The sequence below is a fragment of the Emiliania huxleyi genome (genome assembly GCF_000372725.1).
Source record: "Emiliania huxleyi CCMP1516 unplaced genomic scaffold EMIHUscaffold_271, whole genome shotgun sequence".
Lineage (NCBI taxonomy): Eukaryota > Haptophyta > Isochrysidales > Noelaerhabdaceae > Emiliania > Emiliania huxleyi.
Window position 1 is genome coordinate 23,697 of NW_005200000.1, and position 9,834 is coordinate 33,530.

A 9,834-nucleotide genomic window follows, 5' to 3' on the forward strand; every position below is an offset into this window, starting at 1 on the left:
AGCGGCGTCACCGTGACGGCGTCAGCGCGGAGGAGGTCGCGCTGGCCGCCGCTACGTCGACGCCAAGCTCGTGTGAGTCGGCACGTTCGAGCAGCAAATCGACGTCCCAGAACCATCGCCAGGCCAGCTGCTCGACGACAAGGAGCAGCGCCTGAGCCGAAGAGCCAGAGTGGAGCAGATGGGTGCGGAGAGGGCCGCTGTGGCGAGGCGCGCTGCTCCGCGGTGCGAACGGGCGTGGGGTTGGGTGCGCACCTCGGTCGGCAGCACCGCCGGCGACGCCCCTTCGCGCGCAGCACAGAGCAGCAGCGTGCGCACGGCCGCGCGGAAGCGAGGAGGGTAGGCGGCGTGTGAGGATGGCGTCCACGGCGCTGCGGCGAGCCTAGAGAGCCAGCAGCAGAGCGGCTCGAGCTTCTCTCCCCGTCCGGGCGGACGGACGGGGGCTGCTGCGACGCCCAGACGCGCAGAGAGCGAGCTGCTGAGCCGCCTGCTCAAAGGCGCGCAGGCTGGCCAGCCGGATCCCGACGCGAACCTGGAGGGGGCCTGGGGTGATCTCGGGTCATCTCGGGTCATCTCCGTGGTAAGGGCGGGGCGGTGGTGGTGGTGACGGGGTGGTGGGCCGGGGTGTTGACGGGTCGGGGTTGGGTCCGCCTCGCCGCACAGCACGTAGTTTGCGTCGCGATGGCTGGCGTACTCGTCGTAGCAGCCGCGCACGTCCTTGCCTCCGCCGCCGCGGAGCGCGAAGAGCGCTCTCCGGCTCAGGGCCAGCGCGTCGGCAAGGCTGCCTCCGCCGGCGCCTCGGGGCAGGTGGCCTTCCGAGGCGAGCGTGGCGAGCAGCGATGGGCCAGCTGGCGTGCAGGCCGAGGCGAGCATCACCTGGCGCACCCTCTCCTGTCGGCGCGCCTCCGCCGCGGCGGCGGCCCCGCTCAGCGGCGGCGCCTCGCCTCGCGGCCGCCGCCGCTGCAGCAGCAGCCGGACCATCGCCACGCGCACGCGGCAGGAGAGACGCGGGTGGTGGAGGGCTACCTGGAGGCAGCTCAGCTTGCCGTGCCGCGCGAGCACGGTCGACGCGAGCAGCAAGAGCACTGCTCTCCGGTGGCCGCCGAGCGCTGCGGCTGTGAGGGCCCTCTCCCTGCTGATGCTGGGCTGAGCCGCGATGGCGCGGCTTAGCGCTTCGACATCGCCCGTGGAGGCGGCGTCGACGAGGCGAGCCGCGACGCACGCAGGCGACGAGCAGGAGTGGTTAGGGTTAGGGTTAGGGGTTAGCACGTCGGCGAAGCTAGCCGACGTGCCGCCACGAACGCGAATCAGCGTCTGCCGAGTCGCTGCCGCGTCCACCTCCAGTCCCTCGACCGCCGCAGACATCGCGGCGAGTGACATTGGCGCAGTGGTGACATGCTTGTGGAACGGAACGGTGTCGCGCCAGTCTGCGGTCGCCCGAAAAAGAATTTAAACAAAACAACTCTCTCTCACAGCAGACAGGCTCGACACAGGTGCGAACTGGCGCGTGCTAGTACTATCACCGGCACACCACCGGAGCCGCCTAAGCGACTCCGTTAAGAACGGCAATGCACTTAGCTCCGTGCACAATGCCGCTGTCCCCGCACGCTAGCTCGTTCACCGTCTGCCACGCCACGGCGGTGTGGAGAACGACAGACAAGCGCTGCATCTGCAGCCCGTGCCAGTTCTTGGTGGTCCATGTGACCTCATCGAGGTGCTGAGCGTGCGAAAGTTTGTTACTCAGCTGGTCCGCCGCCTGCCGAAGAATTCTGCGGACGCCGTCCCCGAAGCCGCCGAACGTCTCGAAGTCGAGCAAACGCAGGTCGCAATTCTTCTCCCGCGCAAACCGGTAGTCGCCCTTCTTGTAGGGGGCCGTCACAGGTGCCCCGAAAAAGAATTTTACCTTGGAACACTGGGCACGGGACTGGCGCGCACTGGCACTAGCACAGGTACACCACTGGAGCCGCCTAAGCGACTCCCGCGAGGACGGCGAGGCACTTAGCTCCGTGCACTCGACCGCCCTCGCCGCTGGCAAGCTCATTCACAATCTGCTCTGCGATGGCCGTGTGAAGAACGACTGAGATGCGCTGCTTCTGCAGCCCCAGCCAGCTCTTGGTGGTCCAAGTCACCTCATCGAGGTACTGGGCCCGCGTCAGCTTGTTCTGCAGCACGTTCGCCGCCCCGCAGAGGATCTCGCCGACCCCCTTCCCAAACCCACCGAACGACTCGAACAGCAGCAGCCGCACGTCGACGTCCTTGTCCTCCCTGGCGTAGCGATACTCGCCGCCATAGGACGGTATGCGGCGATCGCCGCCCACTACCCTGCCCCCCCTAGTATGCCATCGACCAGTCCCCTGCCCCCTCTCGCCCTTGCTCTTCCTCTCTCCCTCCATTCCCTCGCCCCCATACCCCTCACACTCCCCTCCATCCCCCTCCCCCTCCCCCTCGCCTCCCTCTCCCTTAGCGCGGTAGGGCCCATGCCCCTCGACCATGTTCCGCACGCCTCCGCGTCGCGTGCCTTTGGCGGGAAGGCCGCCTGCAGCCGCAGCCGCCTCGCCGCCTCTTACACCAGAATGCCTCATCTCGGCATACTCAGATATTCATAGCGGCCGGTCGCTCGAGCGCGCCCCGCGCCTCGCTAGGGCTCACCGTGCCGCTGTAGCGCGCCCCTCAGCCAGACAGGCACCTTCTCGAGTGCCCTCGGGGCGCTGCATCGCCCGCGACATGCCTCCTCGTGGCGCGCGATGCAAACCAGAGACAGCAGACAGCTGGCCTGCTCGAGTCGATCGAGCGCGACGCCCTACTTCGCTGTATCGAGCGACCTCTCGGCGCGCCACACATGCGCTGGCCGCCTTCGCGAGGCGCCCTGCGCCTCCTCTACACGCACCGCACGCCTCCGCGTCGCGTGCCTTTGGCGGGAAGGCCGCCTGCAGCCGCAGCCGCCTCGCCGCCTCTTACACGAGCATGCCTCATCTCGGCATACTCAGACGTTCATAGCGGCCGCCCGCTCGAGCGCGCCCCGCGCCTCGCTAGGGCTCACCGGGCTGCTCTAGCGCGCCCCTCAGCCGCGCAGGCGCCCTCTCGGGTGCCCCTGGGGTGCTGCATCGCTATCGACGTGCCGCCGTGTGGCGCGCGATGCAGACCAGAGGCAGCGCGACGCTCGACTCGGCCCCGTCGCGAGACCTCTCGGCGCGCTTTACACACGGGCCACCTTTGCGAGGTGCGCCGCGGCCGTGGTGGTTATCTACTCCGCCTACACGCGCAGATCGACCAACGCTCGAGTCGACAGTCGCTCGGCCTAACCTGCTTTGCTCTCTTGCAGCAGCAGGATCGCTTGTCTCTCGCTGCGCGCCTCCGCTGCCTTCGCGCAAGCAATCGTGTCAAGGTGAGCAATCGAGAATAGCTAGCATATCCCGCCCGTAGCGACACACTTCGGTGCCGCTCAGCGAGCACTCGGTCGCCACAACGAACACTGACTGACCCACATGCGACATGGACATCGGTCCTGTGGTGGGCGAACTCTCCGGAGGAGTTGTGCCCGGGACATGTGGGAGCGGCCCGTGGCGAGTGCCCCACGGGCCTTGCTATACGAGTCTCGAGTGCCGCCCCGTCCCCTACCGGCCTAGCCGGGAGGGTGCGCGAGACCCCTGGACCTCGCGCACTTCTCATCATCCATAGAGCATCAACGAGTTTTGCGACGAGACCCCTGGACGCAAAACGCTCTCGGCGAGAGCCACAAGAAGGCGTCCACACAGCAAGCCGCTCGTCGGACAGGCGTGCTCGCTCGATGCCGGCGAGCGCATTGCGCACGCTTTGGACGGTGGCGAAGCCAAAAACACCGATGGTGGCCGTCCGCTGGCGTGAGCGGCGGCGGTCGAGACCTCACCCTTCGCGCCGACGACCCAACCTTACGCGGAACAACCCAACCCAGGCCCAACAACCCAACCCAACCCAAAAAGCACGATTCTCCTGTTGGGCCCTCACCCTGTCTGCACGTCTCGCGCGCGCGTGAACAGGGCTCCAGGCCCCAAATGACGCGTGAGTGTTAGATTTGTTTGGTATTGCTAAAAATCTCTCTCTCTGAATGTGGGAAGCCCGGGTAGCTGACCCGGGTAGCTATGAGTCTTTGTGTGTGTAATACGCCTCCGAGTTGCTATGAGTCTTTGTGTGTGTAATACGTCTACAAGCGGCTATGACTGCAGTCTTCGACCATCTGAGCCCCCCCCCCCCCTTGGGTTCTTTGGCCTAAAGGGCCCCCCCCCCCCCCCCCCCTCCCCGTCTGGCCCCCGCCCTTCCTCCCCTCCCCTTCCGTCCCAGCCTCACTCATCCCTCTCTCGCCACGTCGCCTGCAGGTGCAGGGAAACGCGAAACGGAAACTGATGGGCTTGCCCATCCCGGAGTGGTTCGATCCCACATGAATCCGAGACGGTGATGGGGGCGTCTCGGCGGTCTCAGGCCCAGTGAGGTAGTGCGCCAGACCATCCCGGATCCTGCTGAACAAGCTCCTCTTGTAGCTCGATCGGTCACACCGCCATCGCCGTCGGGGAGAGGGGGGACGACACTGCTTCGGCAGCGTGCACCTCGATCCTGTACCGTGTTTGTTATGACCCCCCCCGATGAACACACCAGTGAGGGAGGGCGAGACGATCGAGGGGTCCCGTACCACGCGGAATCGGCCCTATCCAGTGCTCAAGTGCTCAATGTGGGAAGAATGTGCAGGCAAGAAAAAACGCGACGCACGCAAGACCCTTCTTCGCGCTGGTTTGCGACCACCGCCGAGCCGCGTGAACCCGGGCCACATCTTCACGACCAGAGAGTCTTCGCGCTGAATTACTCGCCCTCGGTTCGATCTCTCCCCATCCGGCCCGTCCACGGTCGCAGCCGACTTCCGGCACGAAGAGGCTCCAATGCCGACGGCCTATGCCCCGCTCGGCCGCGAGCGCGGATCGCGCTCGTCGGCATCCGTCCCATCGTCGATCGCGGGCCTGCTGATCGCCGCCGGCCTGCTCCTGCTCCTCAACAGTGCGGCGTTTCCATCAACCGCCGCGGCCGCCGCTGCCGACGACGATTTTGACCAGCGGCTGCAGGCGCTGGAACGAGTGCTGCACATCGACTCGGTGGCCGGCGGCGAGGGTGATGTGGCGGACGCAACCTGCCACGCCCGCGCCAACACCGGCTACGCGGGCGACGGAGCGCTCGTCTGGGGTCTCGGCAAGCCAGGCTTCCACCTGGCTGGCGCGTCCGAGTGCTGCACCGCCTGCCAGGCGCACGCGCGCATCTGCGGCGGCGCCGGCTCCGAGGGGAAGGAGTGGTGGCCCGCCGAAGCCAACGGCACCGCGAGCGCGCGCAAGCACGGCCGCCGGCCGGCGATGCTCTGCGGAGGCGGGCAGAGGCGTGCGTGCCAGATCTGGACCTTTTGCCCCTCGCCGCGCTGCTTCGCCTTTGACATCCACGTGCACGAGTTTGGCGAGTGCTGGCTCAAGTTCCAGGCGGAGCGCCTGCCCGAGGCGCCCAAGGACCCGCACTTTGGCCACAGCACCTACCCCGAGCGGATGCGACAAGCGCCGCGCCGGGACTGGCCGTGGGCGGTGAGCATGGACGTGTGGCCAGACGCGATGCCGCGGGAGGTGCCGTGGGTGTCGGGCGTGCTCGCGCCGGCGGGCGCGACCATCGGCTGGGGGCGGCCCGACGACGCGTGGCGGGAGCGATGGTGCCAAAAGCACGGGCCGTGCGATGAGTGAGGCGCGGCGAGGGTGTAGAGTGTGGACGAGGGCCAGTGGGTCCTGTGTGAATTGGGCTTCCATACGTGGTTGGAGCCCCGAACCCGTGTGCCTGCCGCGAGACCTCCTCCTCCAACGCCCCGCCGTGCCAGCACCCGTTTCCATCGATCCCATGGGAGAGCTGTCTCAGGCGGCGTCGCTCCGCGGCCACCGTGGCGGTGTGAACTGCCTCGCGGGCGAGGGTGACATGCTGGTCTCGGGCGGCGAGGACGGGACCGTCCGTCTCTGGGACCTCGGCGCGCAGAGGACGGCGCGGGCGATGGTTGCTCCCGGCGCTCAGGCCGTGAACGCTCTCGCCGTGGGCCGTGGAGGGTGCGAGCACTTTGTCTTTGGCGCCGCTGGACGTGACGTCTTTGCTTACGACCTGCGCGCTCCGGGCGTGCTGATGCGCGAGCCTGCCGTGCCGTCGCTCGGCGGGAGCAGCGACGAGGTGGGAGCGCTGGCAATCGACGCGGCTGGCGAGCATGTCGCGATCGGCGACGACTCGGGCGAGGTGCGCGTCGTCAACCTCGATGGCGATAGCCAGCCGCCGGAGCTGGACGCCGCTCACGGCTCCATCTGTGCCTGCCTCGCCTTTCGCCCAGCCGGTGGCGGCGGCGGCGGGCTCGAGCTGCTTTCGGGTGGGACGGATGCGTTTGCTGTGCGGTGGGACTGCCTCACCGGCGCGACGCTGTGCTCGTGGTGCCTCGCGGCCGCGGCGCCGCCGGCGCAGTCGGACGGAGCGGCGCCACAGTGCCTCTTCAACCCGTGCCGAGCTCGCAGGAGCCTTCCCTGAGCCCTCTCTGAACCTTGCCACAGGCGCCGCGCGTGATCAACCCGCGGCACGTTCACTCGCTCGCCTTTGAGCCCGGCGGCACCGCCTTTGCCGCCGCCCTCGGCGACGGGTCGATCGAGCTGCGAGACGCGAACCACGGCGCTCTCCTCGCGGCGGCTCCGTCCGCGCACGGCGCCGCCGCGTCGCAGGTGGTCTTTGCGCCGCAGCTCGGCGGTGCAGGGTGGGGGACGGCGGTGCCGCTCCTCTCTGCGGGCGACGACTCTCGGCTGCGCCTATGGGCGTGCGAGCCGCCGCCGGCCGAGGGGGCGTCGGAGGGGGCCAGCTTGCGCGCGGTGGGGTCGGCGAGCCTCGCGCAGAAGCCGAACTGGGTGTTGCCCCACCCGTCGGGCGTCGTGTGTGTCGCCGGCACTTCCGACGCGGTGGGTGTGTGGCGCGTCTCTGGCGGCATACGCATACGCACCTGACGGCCGTTTTTGCTTTTGGGAGTCAGTCTTATGACTGCACGCTTGGCCAGAGCTGTCACTTACACATTCTAGGAGATGGTCTAGCCACATGGCCAGCTATCTCATTACACATTCTAGCCTCTCTGCTCTGTCTCTCAGTCTCACACCCAGGGGCGGGGGCCGGCGGGCCCGGCGCGCGGCGGCCGGGGAGCTATGCTTGTTTGGTATGTTGTATTGTGAAGCGCACCAGCGGGCCGGATGATCGGGATCGGGCTGCGGGCAGGCTTGCTTGGGTGTCCCAACGGTTTTCTTCTCTCAAAAAGTGGTTTGTCCAGATAGCAGATTGTGGCAGCGCCCGCCGCCGTTCTTACTTACACAACGCGAACGTCGAGGAGCGGCGCAAAACTGTTCGCCGAGCGCGTCGTAGGAGCAGGGGTGGCGCACCATGGTAGAGGCGAGTCCGCCGCCACCGCAGCCGCCGTTCATGCCCGGCGCTTGCCAGGTGTGGGCCGGACGCTGCATCCGGCCCGGCGGAGTGCTTGGGACGCAGTTCTACGCGTTTCTCGCCCTCTTTGTACTCGGTGCGGTCCTCATCGTACGCAGCGTCGCCAGGGGGCACCTGGAGAGCGAAACCCCAGGGTGTCGCTGCGCGGCTGCCTTCTCTGCTCCGTCTTGTGCCTACCTGCCTCTACCATCAACCCGATGCGGCAAGGCATCACCTCAGTTGCTCGCAGGTCCTTCGCGGCGCATCTTCTCGCGTCGACAGTGCTCGTGCCCGCTCCGGCTCCAGCGCTGGTCCAACCGCGGCCGCTCGACGAGCGGATCGACAGCCGCACTTCGTTTGCGCAGATTCTGCGCGAGCAGGCGGTGCGTGCCGCCGGCCCGAGGCCCAGGTCGCTTCCGCGGCGGCGCATCGACATCGACTTCGCGGTGCTGCTCATGCGCACGTCGTACGCGACGGCGGACGAGCTTGACTTCATGCCGATGGACGAGTTCCAGAAGCGCCAGTTCCTGCTGCGCCAGGACGATTGGGAGGGCTACCGCCAGCCGCTGCCGCCCGTCAAGCAGGGCGACATCTCCGACCCAAACTACTTCGACTTCATGTCCTACTGCCAGTACGCCACGATCGCCGCGGGGATGCGCGACGGGAGGGTGGTGTTCGAGGAGCTCATCGACGCGAACGGCACCAGCGTCGTGGTGGCGCGAGACCCGGCCCTCCCGCGGGACAATGCGCGGCTGCCGGCGCTGCTGTCGCTGCGCGTCGGCGACAAGATCCTCGACGCGATCGCCGAGCGCTATCCCGGCCTCGCGCCCACCGTCGAGCTGCGGCCGAGCAGGGCGGCGCTCCTCGAGGGCGTCAAGGCGCTCGCGCAGGTGTTCGAGTACAACAACTACCTCCTCTCCGCGCGGCTCGAGCCCTCCGAGCGAGGCTTCCAGCTCTCCGCGATCGCGCCGGCCACAGTCTGGTCGCAGCAGGTGCTCTCGCTCAGGGGCGATCTGGTCAACGACTTTGAGGCGAAGGCAATCGCCGCCTACCTCCGCCGCTGCGCGGTGGACGCCTCCTACACCACCCGGTACGAGGGGTCCGAGGTTGTCCACATTTTCGTCTACGCATAGCTTGGGTAGCTAGGCCGTGTGCCGTGTACACAGTTTGCGTGTACGGCTTTACAATTGTTGTATTTTGATTAAGGTTGCTCCCGGCCCAGTGGGGATTTTGGCCTACTCAGTGACCGTCTAAGGGGCCCTAAATGGCCTGCAATGCCATATCTTTTGTGCCTAATCTTGCCTAGCTTGTAGAGCACCTTAAAAAAGTACTATGTCTTGCAGAGTGTGAGCGCCTTACGGGCAACCCGAACTCCCACACACGCCAATACACGCGCTTCCGGCGCCCTGCATGACCCTCTCCACGCACACCGCGTGAAAACTGCACGTACGTCTTGGAGCACTTGGAGTGCAGTCGGTAACCTCACATCCAGGGCCGGTGAGCTGAGAAGCGCATCCAGCGGGCCGGATGATCGGTATCGGGTTACGGGCAAGAGAGCCCTAGCCCCGGGGGTGCGCGTTCGCAGGGCAAGGGCCTTAAAGTAAACACGGGTCTCCGAGGGTTAGCTCCGCGCTCCAGGTTTCCCCTAGCAGCAGAACGCCCCCTCTACTCGGAGCTAGTAAACACTCAACACGGACTCGACACGGCCTCGACGCCCGCCCACACCCGGCGCCTCACCACTCCGGACCCCTGGACAATGACCGCCGCAAACCCTGTGGTGAGCTCCATATGATCTCGGATATTTTTTGTAGGTACCGTAATATTAAAAAACTACTTTGTCTTCGAGTGAAAAGTAGTCCGAGAAAGCCCGCGGCCGCAGTGAATTAAAAGGCGCGGTTTTCGAGGGGGAATCTGGAGAATCTGGGAATCGGCTCACCACGGATCCCCACCTCATCGAAAAACTTTTCACTCCAAGACAAAGTACTTTTTTAAGGTGCTCTACAAGCTAGGCACAAAAGATATGGCATTGCAGGCCATTTAGGGCCCCTAGACGGTCACTGAGTAGGCCAAAATCCCCACTGGGCCGGGAGCAACCTTAAGGATGGCTGCGAAACAGGGAGCGCAGCCATCCAAGGTGCACATTTCGAGGTTAGCCGCTACTCGAGTACTGACAGACTCACCTCGCGGGAACACGCGGCCAAAGGCGGCATCCACCTCAAGAACCTCGACAGGGGCGGGCGCAACCCTGTGGCACGACCCAAACCGAACTGTGGCACAAACGCGACTGCCAAGCCTTGCCTGAGCCGGCCGAGCCGCCCGCAGCTGGAGCTTCGATGCAGAAGGACGCTGCGGGCG

At 66.4% G+C, this 9,834-nt stretch overlaps 4 protein-coding genes across 4 annotated transcripts; 3 read left to right on the plus strand and 1 right to left on the minus strand.

The window, feature by feature from the left end:
- Positions 1-7: 7 nt before the first annotated feature.
- On the minus strand, positions 8-1,377 carry EMIHUDRAFT_115888 (hypothetical protein; the record flags this gene model as incomplete). Its single annotated transcript, XM_005776803.1, has 3 exons — positions 8-151; positions 253-379; positions 659-1,377. The coding sequence occupies 3 exons, from the start codon at positions 1,375-1,377 to the stop codon at positions 8-10; spliced, it is 990 nt and encodes a 329-aa protein (XP_005776860.1).
- A 3,527-nt stretch (positions 1,378-4,904) lies between these two features.
- On the plus strand, positions 4,905-5,738 carry EMIHUDRAFT_238469 (hypothetical protein; the record flags this gene model as incomplete). The annotated part of the gene is made up of 1 exon (XM_005776804.1): positions 4,905-5,738. The coding sequence occupies one exon, from the start codon at positions 4,905-4,907 to the stop codon at positions 5,736-5,738; it is 834 nt and encodes a 277-aa protein (XP_005776861.1).
- A 151-nt stretch (positions 5,739-5,889) lies between these two features.
- On the plus strand, positions 5,890-7,016 carry EMIHUDRAFT_238470 (hypothetical protein; the record flags this gene model as incomplete). Its single annotated transcript, XM_005776805.1, has 2 exons — positions 5,890-6,417; positions 6,576-7,016. 2 exons carry the CDS (start codon positions 5,890-5,892, stop codon positions 7,014-7,016), a joined length of 969 nt encoding a protein of 322 aa, XP_005776862.1.
- A 424-nt stretch (positions 7,017-7,440) lies between these two features.
- On the plus strand, positions 7,441-8,612 carry EMIHUDRAFT_238471 (hypothetical protein; the record flags this gene model as incomplete). Its single annotated transcript, XM_005776806.1, has 2 exons — positions 7,441-7,634; positions 7,730-8,612. 2 exons carry the CDS (start codon positions 7,441-7,443, stop codon positions 8,610-8,612), a joined length of 1,077 nt encoding a protein of 358 aa, XP_005776863.1.
- Between the last annotated feature and the right edge of the window lie 1,222 nt (positions 8,613-9,834).